The sequence below is a fragment of the Ptychodera flava genome, chromosome 8 (genome assembly GCF_041260155.1).
Source record: "Ptychodera flava strain L36383 chromosome 8, AS_Pfla_20210202, whole genome shotgun sequence".
In the NCBI taxonomy this organism is placed as follows: Eukaryota; Metazoa; Hemichordata; class Enteropneusta; family Ptychoderidae; genus Ptychodera; species Ptychodera flava.
This window is the reverse complement of record NC_091935.1, coordinates 23,873,230-23,889,480: the sequence shown is the minus strand read 5'-3', so window position 1 is coordinate 23,889,480 and position 16,251 is coordinate 23,873,230. Positions and strand designations below refer to the sequence as shown.

The following is a 16,251-nucleotide window of genomic DNA, read 5'->3' as shown; positions in this document are numbered from 1 at the left end:
AATAAGAGTGAGCGCTATTGGTCAGCAAAATCCTGGTACAGTGGAAGACTTAACCTGTAAGCTTAAGGGCTGGCATTTACGCTGTCACATTTTACTTCTGCAGTTTTGCTGTACTGTGTGTATTCTCAAGCACGGACACAAACAAGATGGCAGACGAGCGCGACGCGCAAATAGGATATCTCTCAGATTAGGGGTGAACCATTTGATTTCTGGGGGGGGGATGGAGGAAATGGGTGGGGCAACAAATTTTTTTTCCCCATGACTGTGACAGCAAATTTTTTTTTCTATTGTCAGTCCTGCATCAAATTATTTTTTCTGTATGCAGTGGCAAAGCAAATTTTTTCTTCTCGCTTGCCAATTTTTAATACAATATGCTATACATACACGTTATTGGTTCACAACCGGATGTTTTAATAACTTGTTGTGTTCATGGTTCTGCTATTAAAATTTTATGTACAACAAATAACTAGTAAAAAACCAGACTGACAAACTTGACCAGCTGTACTCAAGCTGTGTAGCAGACGTGGAAAAACTCAACAAGAAATCTGCGTCATACCAAGAAAGTATGGTTTTCTACCACTCTCTTCAAGCCAAGGTCAAGGCAGTTGTGCAAATGGTAAATGAGAAAATGGCCACCATATCAGCTGTGCATGAGAAATACAAAGAACTGTACGGAGCTAGCCAGCAGGCAGCAGCCAATAACAGGAGAGCTGCTAACGAAAAAAGAAAGAAGAAGAAAAGAGCTGCGATATCAGCATCACTCAATACCAATCCACATGTCAAGGCAAAGTGCCGAAGAGAGATGGCAAAGGACATCCACTCAACTGACATTGTCACTTTATTCAACAGACAAGAAAGGGGAGACAAAGGTAGTCATATCAGCAGATTATTTTGAGTGATGACTTTGTTTATGTTGGAGTAATATAAAAATGCATATAAAAATCACCAATATTAACGCTTTTGTCCCTTTCCAAAGTGAGAAACCTTTTAATCAAACACAAAACTACTGCAGACAATTTTTATAAAAATAACAATTTTCCTTTCTTTCAATTTTCCTTTCTTACAGGTGCTCAGCAGGTACCTGCATGTACCGAACCAAAAAGATATGGGATCTGCCTACTGTCATCCATGAAGCCACTGCCATAGTCTCCAGTAGAGTAATAGTAGCCTGGTTAAACCAGACGGCTGATCTGTTCCATCCACTGAACAGATCAGCCGTCTGGTTAAACCAGGCTGATAGTGACTAGTATAGAAGTGTAGTGATCATACAGTTGTGAAAGTCAGTACTATAGCTGTGTTTTATATAAAATCAGTACTGTCAACTTCTCAGGAAAGAAGTCATGTTTTACAAAAGTTGTGTTTGTATTTCATTATTTGTTATTGTATTTTCATTGCAAGGAAAGACATATATTTGAGAATAATATATTGCTTTTAAAAGTAGTTCATTGAATCGTGTCGTTTGTTTTAAATTTTCAGTAGATACAGATCACAGCAAGTCGAATGGTTCCCCTTTTAATACTGACTGTGTCAATGCTTTATTGCAACATATTTAAAACACTGTCATCACGATGAAACTTTGAACATTGTGTAGTATTGAAGTTTATTTATATGCCAGATTTTTTACATCAGGATTCACTCTAAAATATTGAAAATATTAGTGCCGCCGTAGGCGGCCGCCCTCCAGCGTTTTTTGAAAATCAGTCCCAAACTTTGGTGATTTTAGCACATGGCGACAAATTTTTTTTTCTCTCCTGTCTGTTGGAACAATTTTTTTTTTCTCAAGCCATTGTTGGATCAAATTTTTTTTTTCTGTCGTTCACCTGCCGACAAATTTTTTTTTCCCCAGATCCTCCATCCCCCCCAGAAATCAAATGGTTCTCCCCTTACAACGAATTAACGCCCTGATGTTTCCAAACGTTCGAGCTCAGCAAATATTTTGACGATGATATCTGACGTCGTTTGACAACAGACATTCTTTTGCCTACCTCTGCAGTCTTGATAACAATGGACAGATACTTGTCCACGATTCAGCGTCAACGAGTAAGAATGTAGGTCATGACCCTTGATCTATCACGCGTCACTGCGTAGATGTACTTGTCTTCAACCAGCACATCTTTGTTTACGCCATGTTGGAACCTCATAATATGCAAGCTCTCATTCTCGAATACAGGGGTCTTTTTGTGATGACTGAATTAAGGTAGAATGCGTCTGAGGGACAGATATTTGGACTCTCAAACGTTTACAATTCTTTTCTGATCCAAGACTACAACTTGTAGTCTTGTATATTAAAGCTCTTGGAGTAAGAAAAGTTTTAAAGTCGTGGTTTTTTTTGAAAAGTATATTTTCGCCGCAGCGTTAACACGGTATGGCGGATATTTTTAGTTTCAAATACCGGTAACCGTTGAGTTATTTGTTTCTCTTGTACTAAGCTTTGTACGGCGACCAGTGATTTTTATTCTTGATATGGTAAGAGAATGGTTTAAGTATCCTTTGAGAAAATTTGAGCGAAAGTTCTCTTTCGAGGTGCATACTACCTTAAAGAACTTTGGATTGGTTTAAAGTGCGTGTACCTTCATTGAATGACCTGCAATTTTATCAACAATACTAAAAATAACAATAATAAAGGCTTAATATTTGAGTTCTAATCACAAACAATTTTGGAAAATTGTGCTAATGATAATAGACTCCTTCTGATTTTCTTTTTCACCCTATTTTGAAATGCCATAAGATAAAATAATGGATGGAAGAAGATTCCAGCGTGGTATTGTTCACTTTACTCATTGCCTCATTTGGTAATGGGCAGTGGATACCTTGTCTTGTAATTGGACGTTTGCCAGTCAGTTGGATGATTTATTGAATAAAGAAAAATATTTGAAAGTTAGTTTATTACAAATACACGGGAAATGCAGGTGTCAAAACAACACGCAAAGAACAGAAAACGTATTATCGAGTACATATGTAAGCTTATAATGAGTACACAAGAGATTAAAACAGTAAAAAACAGAGTTGTCCGAAAATGAATCGAAATAAATCCTCGGGGAATAACAATTATTAAAGGGAAAGAAGCTTTAATTTTCGATAAAAATTATTTTGGAACGTTTTCTCATTCTTCTGTTACCCTTTGCAATAATTTTGTTTACAATTGAATTCTAGTCCAAACTAAAATTCACTTGTCAACAATAACATTTGACACTAAACACACAAAGGCTGCGTTGACAAGTTCAACCTTGGCGTTTCGATGTTATTTTCTGCAATAGAACACGAAACCCTATTCAGTCAGGACTCAGTCAGCGAGTCCTGTCCAGGTTGCACACACTGTCCCGAGCCTACCGTAATCAAAACCTCTGATATTACTTACTTGAATACATATCATATTACCAAACTCGACTTGACTGCACTTGACTTCAGTGTTATCGTATTCAGAAAAAACATCAATCATTGATGTCTCTCCTCCTAGATGACCTACGGGGTCAAAGTGACGCGACAAGACATTGTACTATAGCTCGGGCTCGGGGTGAACGTACGCGTTGTGGATTTTATTTGGGTTCCTTGAAATCTTTATGTGGTCGCTGTTTTCTTGTAACGACGGTGGAGAGGATGTAGAAATAATATATATCTAAAAGTGAAGAGATGAGACATCGACGACGAAGATGAAGATATTGATGATGATGATGATGATGATGATGATGATGATGATGATAATGATGATGATAGCTACGACGACGACAACGACGATATTGATCAACATCTTCATCATCATCATCATCATCATCGTCGTCGTCATCGTCATCGTCGTCGTCATCGTCGTCGCCGCCGCCACTACCACCACCTGAAGTAGTGGTGGTGGTGGTGATGATGATGAAGATGATGATGATGATTATGATGATGATGATAAGGAGGAGGATAGTCATTTCGGAGTGCTGATGATGATGATGATGATGATGATGATGATGATGATGATGATGATGATGATAATGGATTTCAAAACCAAATGTAACAGATGAGTGAGGAAGGTGGGCGCATTGTACCTATTGCTTATCGTGCCACTAACCTACGTCATGAATAATAATAAAGTGAGTAACTGATCACCTCAGAGCATTAGACGAATCGTTTTACGTAACGTCCTTGTCTATGTAAATATCTTACGTTTGTTGTCTTCACGTCTGTTTGGAAAGCTGTTCAATATCCGGATGTTTCCTATTTAGGTAGACCGACACTTCCATTTCGCTGAGAAACTACACTAAAGCTTGCCTTGCTCTTGACGATTTGACAAAACACTCTGGCCTCGAAAGAAAAACCAATATCCGCGCTTTTATCCCTGTAACTTACGAGTGAACGGATTAATATCGGTCAATTTTATGCCACCTGGCCGACAATAGCATGCAATCAATATAGACGATAAACGTTCAATCTATCGCGCGCCACCAATGGCAGCAGCGTGGTAAAATGTTGCTTTTGTTTTTAAAAATCGACTGCACGATGTGGAGTGTTTGAGGAATGCTGACTGTTACGATTGTGACATGATTCAATATATTCCTTTTTTGTATTTGCAACTGAAAATTAAAAAGAAAAATTGCTGTCCTTTGAATAATATTTATGGCACCCAATCTTGGTTATGAAATTTCCGGCGTATTCCTTTCCTCGGAAGACGTATGTCGACCCAGTTGGTAAATGGTGTTTACAACTCATTAACCAAGTGTCGGATCAGCCGACGAATCTATTGATATCAGATTGCAGCATGAGAGAGTGATTTTCCGGGTCAAAAATAGGATAACAGTGATGTAATTTGCGAAAACCAACGAGTCTTACACGAGATTATCACACATATGAAAAGAAAAGGGCGGACGGAGATCCCCGAGGAACGTCCGAAACAACAGGTGTCCACTCAGAAAAGGCATTCTTAACTCTCTTTAGCCAATTATGAAGGTAGGAATTGAACCATTTAAAAAAGTGCACTGAACACCAAAAGATGTCAACTTATAAAGTAGTAATTGATGAGTAATACTATCGAATGCTTTAGCAAAATAGGTGTACAAAGTAATCACATTGGAATTGTTTTTAAATTGCTAGGGGGAGATCTTTCATTAGAATAGATCAGTTCGTGATGTAAACCTCGGCACACGATACGGTCTTAATCGAAAACACTCGCATTTTGTGGGCATATCACTTATGAAAAGCTCATCATCGACTTTTCCGGCCGAATTCGATCAGTAGTAAAAGGTTCTATAGGTACAAGAAAGCAAAGCGAGAGAGTACCTCACTCCTATTCAACGTGTTTTTAATTGGAAGGACGTTGCCGCCTTATTAAGATTTCGCGGACTTAAACAGCCAATGTAAAATGGTGATTTTCTCCGCGTGACAACAGCATACGTACCCTCTTCCTTCGCAACTGTTACTGCCGGACTTATCCGATGGCGTCTGTCGTCAGAAAGGGAAAACCTCCGCACACGATCTGACACTGATATCATGGCGATCAACATTATCCGAGTTCTTGGTTGGTGCTAAGAAGGAACTGCATCTCATAGAAAAAAACCAACGATGTAGTCCCTTTACATGCCATAGCACTTTAAAATTATGAAAATTTCATTTACGAGATCTATATCATTTGAAAATAACAAGCAACCATTACATACTAAACTGAAAAATACATACACAGGCTTGAAGGATTGTGCCAAGACAGACCTATTTTGCACAAACAAAACTGAAGATGTACTCGTCTTGATCAAGCGTGTAGATGTAAGTGGCATTTGCGCTTGCATCTACACCGTCGCGATTCATAAAGATACCGGCCGCTTGAGGGCGTCCTTGGCGTAGAATCTTCGGTGTCAAAAATCATGATCTGAGCGGTCTGAGGTCTGATATTACATCAGGAATAGACTTCCGTGCTCCGTTTTGGTTTTACATGGAAGGTCACGGGGTCAATCGTTCAATGATACAACTAAAAATTCTCGAAAGTGCTGTATTACTCCAGAATAGTGAAATCAACGAAGGCCCACCCTGCTTCTGCGGGGATTTCTCATCCGCAACAGAACGTATACTTTCTGGACATTGTGATTGTTGAATTACAATAATGTACCATGAAATTTAAATTGTTTTGTCATACCCTTTATGGAGTGCGTGAAATAGAAGCCCGGTAGATTTAGATAGGATTGAATCAACATTTTCAACTTTGTGTGATTTAAAGGAAGTGCAGCTTGTCTTTCTGGATGAACGGATATTTGTTTAATGTGCAATATGAACGCCAAAGTTTCTTATTTTATGACTGAAAATTTTTGGTAAATATTGGTGATATGAGATACACCTTGTTTTTCTGTGTGCAGTAACATCACGACTGAGATACGTCCACGTGATTTCTATGAAACAAAAGCTAATGTTCGTCATTGTTATTCATTCATAGCTACGTTGACATAGAACTTTTTTGGTTTCAGTAATACATTCCACTGTTGTCAGTAATCTGCATTTTATTCAGTGAATGAACAATATACAGGCAAATTTAAGATTATCCAGGATAATGGTATGCTTCACTTTACAATATCGTTGGCATCCTGGAGGTCACTCTGAGTGTCTTTAGTATGTTATAATAAAATAGTACAATACAAGAATTGATATATTATTTTATCATCCTGAATTAAATCCTTTTTATTTGTGCGTGTGGCAGAAAGAGAGAGAGAGAGAGAGAGAGAGAGAGAGAGAGAGAGAGAGAGAGAGAGAGAGAGAGAGAGAGAGAGAGAGAGAGAGAGAGAGAGAGAGAGAGAGAGAGAGAGAGAGAGAGAGAGAGATCGCACCATGAGTGCGAATCAACATGGGCCGATTAATCGTATTTCACTGACCTGTTCTCAACGCCAATGAATGAACACCGTATTAGTAGTCGAGAACATCTTTTCAACATAATTTGACAGTTTGTTGAATGGTTCTGTAGATTAACTGACACCCTAGCAAATTTTTTTTTTTTTTTTTTTTTTTACATTCCAACAATTGAAGTCCTCGAACCAAAATAATTTACATAGTGGATAAAAGATGACGTTTGGTACATGGCTACAAGGAGTAATCATATTATACTTCACATTCAACTGACTTCGCTGCTTCTGATCTTTCACATTGATATGCCTTTACTCAACGTTCGAATTCCTGTAATATAAGTATTCTAATGCACCTTTTGCCCGTGTTTTACGCATTATCTTGGATGCAAGAGAGAGGGGTATCATATTGTCACTGATAGATAAATCTTTTATCAAAGTCTTTACACGTAAAATGATATTCATTTTCCTTCAACTTTGTCCCTGGTAGTACTGCTCCGTTGTGAAAACGTCAAGCACAAGTATTTGGTACATGTCACTGCTGATGGGAAAAAAGACTGCAAAACTGTATTTCCCCATATGCCAACAGCACTACGCTTGTGCGGGTCCATAAAGATGTAGCTTTCTCACTGTCCAACGAGTACCCTTTCACGGGCTGAAAAATACTTTGCGGCTCTTGAATTCATCTCAGAATAGTTCAAATAGAGTGACTAGTTCTTGAGATGTACGCCTTACATCAGCTGATGGGTCACATTGCAAGCTCAAGTGTGGTTACCGATACATCAAAACGATACTGAAGGTGCAGAAACTGTTAGCGCCGTCATACCGGAAGATGTAGAAACTTTTGTTTTCACCTTCATGCCTTCCGAACAGAAAATTGCTCGGGGATCACGATTGAATAAACAATAATTCTGTGATCTGTAGAATTGTGACGGAAAATGGGTTTGAGATTATTAGTATGATGTCTGAAACGTAAAGTCGCTATTTTAGCGTGTTTTTTTTATTTCAAGAAAAGGGAAATACTTGATCAACCACAAATGAATATGATGATAAAGCAGCCGCTTGCTCGTTAAAATACACGTAAGAGTGGATACCGACAACTTCTTTACATCTTCTGTCGTTAAGGTAATATGCACCTCGGGGACAGATATCGGACTCTCAAACATTTACGATATTCTTTCGGCCCACAACTTGTGGGGCTCATTTTGCAGCGTATGGAGTGAATGTTTTCACCGGCTTAATTTTATGAGATTCGGGAATTTTATTTTCCCTCGTGGAGATAACACAGGGAAGGCGCCCACATCTTCAAATATCGGTATATATTGGGTAATTTGTTTCTCCAGAACCAAAATTTGCATGGTACCCCCCCCCCCCATTTTTAGCTCACGTGTGTAAACACGTGGGCTAATGTCATAGCGATGTCTGTCTGTCTGTCTGTCCGTGTGTCTGTCTGTCTGTCTGTCTGTCTGTCTGTCTGTCTGTTTACACAATAACTCAAAAACGCCTGTGCCGATTCAAGTCAGATTTGGTACACAGGTACCATATGCTACTTGCAAGAACTGATTAGATTTTGGTTAGTGTGGCTTGCCTATTAATGAAGTTATGCAATATCGTCTTTTTCCGTACAATGGTTTCCCTATGGAGACGGTAATGACAGTGTAGACATATATCAAGAAATACTGCACAAAATTTCATGAAACTTTTCACAGATGACAATCTAAGAACATTATGATGATACTGTGAGTGTCATGTCAATTATCTTCTCATTTGCATATTTAATGAACTTTTGTTATTAGTGAGATAACTCTGAAATTCCTGCACCAAACTTGATGATACTTGCAACAAATATTGATCTGATATATATCTAATTATACTTAGAAACATTAGGCAGTGTCAAGTTAATAAATATCTCATTTGCATATTTTATGAAGGTTTGTAATTAGTCATATAACTCCGATATAACTTCACCAAATGTGATGAAATCTGCTGCAGATACTGATCCGACTGATATCTAACTGTATAGTATAAAGCATTTAGTAGTGTGAAATTAATTAAGGGTTGATTTGCATATTTAATGAACTTTGTAATTAGGTATATAATTCTGAAATTTCGGCACCAAAATTTTGTGAAACGTGCTACAGATATTGATTTGATAAATATTTAATTGTGCTATGAATCATTGAACAGTGTCAAGTTAATTTAGGGTTTATTTGCATATTTAATGAACTTTGTAATTAGTGACATTACTCTAAAATTACAGCATTAAATTAAATAAAACGTGCTACAAATGTTGATCTGATGGATATCTAATTGTCCCATAAAGCATTGAACAGCTCATTTGCATATTAAATAAAGTTTTGTAATGAGTGATTAAACTCTGAGAGTACTGTGCGAAGTTGAAAAAAACCTGCTACATATAGTGATAACATATATCTCATTGTTCTGTGAAGCGCACTACTATTAATGAACCTGTGGTAAAACACGTGAGCATATTCAGTTCATATCTGGTTATTCTTGATTTTGAAAGAGAATGGTTGGAAGTTTGACTTAGGAAAGTTTAAGCAAAAGTTTAAGTCTTTCATTTTCGAGACGCGAAATAAGTAGGCCGACAGGAGGTCTTGTCAGCCACTTTTGTCTGCATACCGATATCTCTGGATACCAAGCGACTTCAACATACATCACAAGGAGTCGGTTTTTCTCCTCTTTCACCCTTTAAGTCACTACCCCTATTTCTCTGTGTAGAGGTCCAAGCATGCCATAGGATATAATTTGGTCGGGCAAGTTTCTCTATCTATGGGGAAAACCATAGTTGTGAAAGGGTTAAAATATACGCCCCTGTTGTTTTTTGAGTGTCTTACTTTGCGAATTTGACACAAATACAGTCACTGTGTGGTATCCATTTCACATGGTTTTTATTTCATCTCTCTCTCTCTCTCTCTCTCTCTCTCTCTCTCTCTCTCTCCATGTCTCTCATTTGCCTTATCTCTCATTTGCCTTATGAATCATTTTCATTGTCAAAACGGCGCACAAAGAGCACCATCTTCCTGATACAAAACATGTTTGCATTATGACTTCATAAAACACGTATGTGCACGGGGTGTATCACCTTGTTGAATCACGGCATGCATTGATTGATTGATTGATTGATTTACTGATTGATTTATTTAGCACTTAAAAAATAACCATACAGTACAAACAAGAAAAAAGACAAAGACAGAAGTGCTGGGATAACACAGAAAAGTTAAAAACTTATTTCCACTGTGGTCCCACGAAAAATAAAATCACAAGCAAAACATGCAGCTCAGGTGCTTGGCAACGTCTTTGATTGTCGACATCTTCCGTTCGAGATGTGGCGGCCATTCTCATATCCGTCATGACGGTAGGCCATGGTGCAACCATCGGAAGGCCTTGTACTTCGACATCAACTGTGTTATTGGTAATTAGAAAAGATACTTTTTGAATGGCATCTGTTAATCGAACAGGCGCCAGAGGCGTCATTTTTGCGTGTACGGGATCACTTCATAAAGGCATCGCATCGTCTAAGGTGCGGTAACTATACCCTCCAAAAACCGAAAATCACTATACCGTTTGATACGGTGATAATTACCAAATTGATACGCAAAGTTCACGCAGATCTGTATTACCCTTATGGTGAAGTTTTGAAAGCACATTTGTAATTTTATGAACGGTGATTTGTGTAAGAGTTCATAACCATGGTTGACAGACAGCATTCGACTGCGTTGACTGTCAGCTGCAAGCACAAAAATCAACTTTTCTCTGTAGAACCCGGGAAAGAAATTAAAACAATAGCGGATGGGATCTCTGGGACATCTTTTAAACCTGTGGTGTTTAGTTTTTACATCAAATGGTGAAAACGGCGCAACTTACTGGAGTTTACAATGAAACATCCATTTTAATGGAAAGATTAAGAGAATTTCAGCATGCAGTTGTGTTGTGCTCAAATTACGACTCAGAATTTCCATCACAGTATGACTGAAATTTCGCTTCTCAGTACTGATATTTTGTTTACATTCTTGTGTATTGTTATTTTCGTCGGTAACTCTCCAAGTGCCGGCAGAACAAGACTACAACATTACACACGAATGGTTGTTGAATGCGACAAACACTTGTTGATTGGCACAAACACTGATAAGTGAATGATCAAGTATTTGTTCGAGGGATTCTAATCCAGGTGCTAAAACCACTCAAGGCCAATGTTTTTTTGTGTGTCAGTGCGTAACAATCTTACATGAATTTTTACAGGCATCCAGTATGCGAGAGTTATGGGGATCCCGTTTTCTTTCTCTGCAAATATGGCATGAATTGGCGCATAGGATCAAAATATGCAAATAAGGTTTCTCTCATGTGTTCATTACATGACTGTCATAAACTTTTTTAAAGCTTACTGGTATATGCCGTATCTCCACTTGGGCAAAACAGCAATTTTGTAGGATGGAAATTTTGGCTTAGTTCATTGTTACTTACAGTGGGAACCCATTCTGCTTAATTTTGCACAATTTCAATTGATTTTAACTGGCATCTCGTATCGTCAACAAGAACACGCGTTTCTGCATGACCATCGCGGATCCCGGCCGTTCACAGCTGCAATGCAGTGGTCCAAGGCCAACGTCCGCATTGTTCCGCCCTCAATGAACAGAAAGTAGCGAGCTTTTTTTGTGTATCAAGTGTATAAGTGGCAACGGCCGAGACAGCGTCTGATTCTATGATTGACCAATTAGAAAGGGGTAGTCTGTCACAATTACGTCGGCACTGACAATACGCACTCCGTCGCAAACAATATGTGGCCAGCAAAACGTCAGTGTGAACGGTTGTTATGCCGACGGTCACGTGACCGCGCCCGCCAATCAGTCAATCGCCGAGTAGTCCCAGTCGCAGAGTAACTTGAAAACGGTGCTTTGTTCATCACATTGTCAAGTGAAAGCCGGTAACCAACGTGTCGGACGCTCGCCGTCAATAATAACGCCTGGCCGGAATAATTACTATAACGGCGTTCCATGCAATAATTTTGCAGCGGGGAGCGCGAAGAATCCGGTTCCTCTGCTTACTCGACGCGTTTCCGATGGTCTGGTTTTGCAACGCTGGGAGACCCGTGGATTCTACGTTATCAAACTAGCAAACACCTTTATGCAGCCACATGGGATGCGGAAAATCTGTCGGTGTTGTTGAAAACACGGAAGAGGAAACCACTTAAAAGTTTGATTTTTGTGCGTTTAGATTATAGAGCGGCATAGAAGAACCATCTTCGGTTAAAAAAACGCTTTCAACGTTTGGCACTCTGAAGGACCACGATGCCGTCTCCATGCGGGACTTTCTTGCCGGACTTCGGCGTCGTTTTGCTGGTACTGTCGGTAAGTAAATAACCAGGGTAACGGCATGGGAAGATCAGGCAACGCTGTAAAGGAGGAGAGATCTGCCACTTAAGTTATCAGAGTGAGATTTTCATATTTAATCACAGTCCAACTCGTATCCGATGTAATTTTTTTACAGTGTAATGTTCAAGCGTTTCTTTGATTGCAGATGATTTACCCCATTGCGCATTCGTGGCACGACTTAGGAAATACACAGTACCACTGCTGGTCATTAGTAAACCCCAGCGAAGACAACATGGTCGACTGCCCAGGTAAGAAACTTCAAGGCTTGATGATTTGCTGGTTTTTTTGCTTTTGCTATGTGTCTTGCTTTGGTCAGACAGACTTGTCCGCCGTTTAGCTTCCCCAACGGCGTCGTCTGCGCTGAGTCCCCCTTTGTGTGTGATTGTTCAGGAAAACAAACTGCAGTGCCTTTCTTTTTGCACTCCGTTACGCTTGCAATCACGGAGATTTTCTGCGGGTTCTCAATTTATGTTTGTCGCACAAGCCGATCTTTTCTCTCGACAAAGAAAATTAATGCCTCAAGCGTTTGGTCGTCTCTGCAGTGAAAGGCGGGTGTTTTGTTTAGGCTCAGATCGGCAGGCTTCTTGCACCGGGCCCGTTTTTTTGTTGACACCCGGCGCGTTTCCGTTCAAACCTACTTCCTTCGAAACCCATTCACGCCTCTGTACAGGGACAACAAAAGATTTGCTAGAGAACTCTTGAAGAGCGTGCATGTTAAAAAAACCCAACCACAGTCCCTCCACTCACTGCTTCTGATGTGGAGAAGTCGGTTGAACGGTGGTGTATGGCCCGGCGTAATTCCGTGGCAAATTTGTTGCTTGTTATTGTTACAGCTTGTTACCAGTTCATTAAATGGGCGTTGAGAAACTTCTGATAACTCAACTACATAACAAGCAGCTTTTCAAGGGCCTAATAAAACGACCGTGCTTGAAGCCCTTATGAAATAACACACTCTTTAACATCAGTAATAAACGATCCGGTTTGTCAATGACACGGTCATGGCGACCGTCTACCACGGATGTTACAACGTCAACTTGAACCCGCGGTGTAATCGTTCACTCAGCGACAACCGTTGATATCCCCGTGTCAGACCCGTGCAAGTATATTTTACGATTTCTACGTGACTGCAGTGATGAGTGGTTTGTTTACAGTACCAGCGTGGTTCTACTGAACGCACAGCTGCGACACCGTAGCTCGATGTTTCGACTTTTGTTTAGGTTCGGGCCGACGGCAATGCGACTATCACTTATATAACATCGTGAAGGTACTCCTTGGTAGATACTTGCATGGAGGTACAAGCTTATGCCTTCATGGTTCAATTAAACGAAAAGACAATCACACAGACTTGGTAGCGGCTTTGGAATACCTGCATGGCTTTTAACTTGCATTTGAAGAGCAATGTCAATAGTACAGCACCCACTACCGATTTCTTGTCAACAATCCATTCCTGCCATACCCTCATGCTCACACCTTGCCCATTGCATGGATGTAAATTGTCATTGTCACTAAAAATGCATTATCGCGGCGTAAACAGGACGGTCTCTCCGATGAGCGCATCGTTGAGACGAAACCGACAGTGACTGGCGCACCTGTAGAGCACGTAACGCACGTCCCGTTACGAGTGTCAATGCTGTATCAAGGTTTGTCAACGCCAAGGTCTGCCGGCATAAACATAGACAAAAGGAACTCACGCTTCTGGTTTAAATAAACACAAGGACGATTAGATAAATAGGCGTGTTGCAATTAACGACGCATTTAACAACAAACATAAGGGCATTGGCACCTCTTACTATTGTTTGTTCATGTTCACAGTGTAATAGCCAGAATAGCCACGGCTCATCCGAAGATAGGAAGCTTCTAACAAATATGTTCCATTTTTTCACACTTCTCACCTGTCTTGCAGGTTTTTCAATGGAATGGTTGTCAGTGCCGGATGAGGTGATTAGCGAGGGAGGTTTCAACGTCACTTACCGCATAGCAGCGTCCGATGCTTTCTTCGACTGGGCCGTCAGGAACGACACGGAGTACGCCCAAGTTTACGGCAACGTATTCCACTTTAGGTAAATATGACGATTAAGAAATTTGTCTTTCTTTACATCTTCCTAACGTCTTCCGAAAGCAATACTCTTGAAGCATTGAGGTCTATGCTTAAAGCATAGACCGTCGAGAAAAACTAGAGGGTCTATGCTTAAAGAGACAAGTTCGCTAATTTTCGAACTTTTTTGTGATATCAAGAAAACATGCAATGGTTGCATAAAGTCACTCGCTGTACAAAATGACGACGGTACATAACTGCAAAAGTATAAAAAAATTACCACTTTGCTGAATGCAAACAGAAATTTCGTTTGTGACTTCTGGACAAAAATGATTTTTCCTATTAATCCGACATGCTTTCATAGGACAAATATACAATGCCACAATAAAATTGCTATCCTTAATTATTGCTCCGCCAACTGAACTTTGATTACAAAAGCTTGCATTAAGTGTAAACTTGATTTTTCAGTATAAAGTAAAATGCTTCACTGAATGTTTGATCTGTCTTGCTACAGTAGACTTGAGGTTTTGCGCTGTTGACCAGTATTGCAGCATGTTTCAACAAGTCAAACAACACATTTCGTATGGAACAAAATTCATGAAAATATGCTAAAAAACAGCAACTTTGTCAATTTTAAAAGCGACAACACGAGACAATTTCTCGGTAATGTATCCGTAGTACCCTTGGTGAAAGTTTCTTAAGCATCTGATCGATCGATCGATGCACTGATATTTTATGCAACCGCGGTACACAGCGCTATCCAAATTTACAAACCAACATGGATTGGTAGCGTATAATCTGATCAAAGAAATAAAGATGGATCTCGACTGGCACGTGATTTATTAATGTCCATTCCATCAAACATATTTATTCCGTCAGTGCCCACATTTATGTAATTCATTACTTATAGGATACAGATGTTGATCATAAGCTGATCAGATGATATGGTCATCCCATGCTGTCGCCATTTCTTCATAAATTACGACTGCGCAGATTTATTTTGTACCGATTAAAAGTCCTCAAAATGGAAATCAAATGTGTAACAAGGAGATAGTAGTTTAAGTCGTTCGCTCAGTCCGTTATTATCCAGAACGTCGAAACTCAAATACCAAGAAACGTCCGCCATCACAATCACGGCTTCACCGCTGTTTGTCCCTACTGTTGAGGACTAGACGAGAATCAATATCTCAAAAACGTTTACATTCGTTGGTTAAAACATAACATACAGATTACTTGACCAATGGTATGTTTTACACTTTGGAGCTAGAAACGGTGGGTATACAGTTACCTGTATATCATGGAGCGATATCGCCCCCCCCCCCCCCCTACAAACATAATCTCAGAAATATATGGCGCGTTGGTTTTGCCATGGATGTAGAAGGCCTTTCTATACATGGTATCATAGCACACTGTAAAAACGAAGATCTCTCGGTATTTTGGGGTTACGTTCTTGAATGCCGCAGGTAAAGTTCTTTACAAGTATCATATACAGTATATTTGTTTTCGAAGATTTCAAGATCTATGCAAACGCTCGCCGTGGGAAAGAATGGTGTATCACCTGTATCGTTTCTCATGGCTTGACAATTATATCGCGGTCCCTCTATATAGAGGGACCGTGATTATATGAATACTCCGAGGGGCATATGACCATCTACTCGGGGCAGGTACATTTTGGGCCAAGTAGGTGACATTTATAGTTACCTGTCCGATGGTATAGTAGGTGGTTTGCTGGGATCAGAGCTGAAGCGATGTACGCTATGTGATGTGTAATATATATATATATATATATATATATATATATATATATATATATATATATATATATATATATATATGATTGTTAGGGCAGATGGCATTTTGCTCGTACAAGAAATATCGTTACATGAAGTGCCCGGGTGTTTTGAAGTTATTTTCAAAGACTACAATGATAGACACAGTGACATATCGTAATAGCCAACAGGCATGTTCATAGGTAGACAATAGGTCGTGAAAGAAACCTTTGCAATAGGGGATGGCGAAGATAAGG

General features: G+C 39.6%; 3 protein-coding genes across 3 annotated transcripts in view; all 3 read left to right on the top strand.

Annotated features, from left to right (window-relative positions):
• The first annotated feature begins 331 nt into the window (after positions 1-331).
• LOC139138833 (uncharacterized) lies at positions 332-1,399 on the top strand. Its single transcript, XM_070707381.1, has 2 exons — positions 332-869; positions 1,067-1,399. The coding sequence occupies exons 1-2, from the start codon at positions 566-568 to the stop codon at positions 1,144-1,146; spliced, it is 384 nt and encodes a 127-aa protein (XP_070563482.1). The 5' UTR covers positions 332-565; the 3' UTR covers positions 1,147-1,399.
• A 10,191-nt stretch (positions 1,400-11,590) lies between these two features.
• Positions 11,591-16,251, top strand: part of LOC139138834 (atrial natriuretic peptide receptor 2-like) — an 88,753-nt gene continuing 84,092 nt past the window's right edge. The window contains exons 1-3 of the mRNA XM_070707382.1: positions 11,591-12,166; positions 12,336-12,438; positions 14,094-14,250. The gene's annotated coding sequence lies outside the window, so the exon portion shown is untranslated. The remainder of the gene's footprint in view (positions 12,167-12,335; positions 12,439-14,093; positions 14,251-16,251) is intronic.
• The window catches only part of LOC139138029 (uncharacterized), a 78,372-nt gene continuing 74,227 nt past the window's right edge, over positions 12,107-16,251 (top strand). The window contains exons 1-3 of the mRNA XM_070706250.1: positions 12,107-12,166; positions 12,336-12,438; positions 14,094-14,236. Of these exons, the coding sequence (XP_070562351.1) occupies positions 12,107-12,166; positions 12,336-12,438; positions 14,094-14,236 (306 nt within the window). The remainder of the gene's footprint in view (positions 12,167-12,335; positions 12,439-14,093; positions 14,237-16,251) is intronic.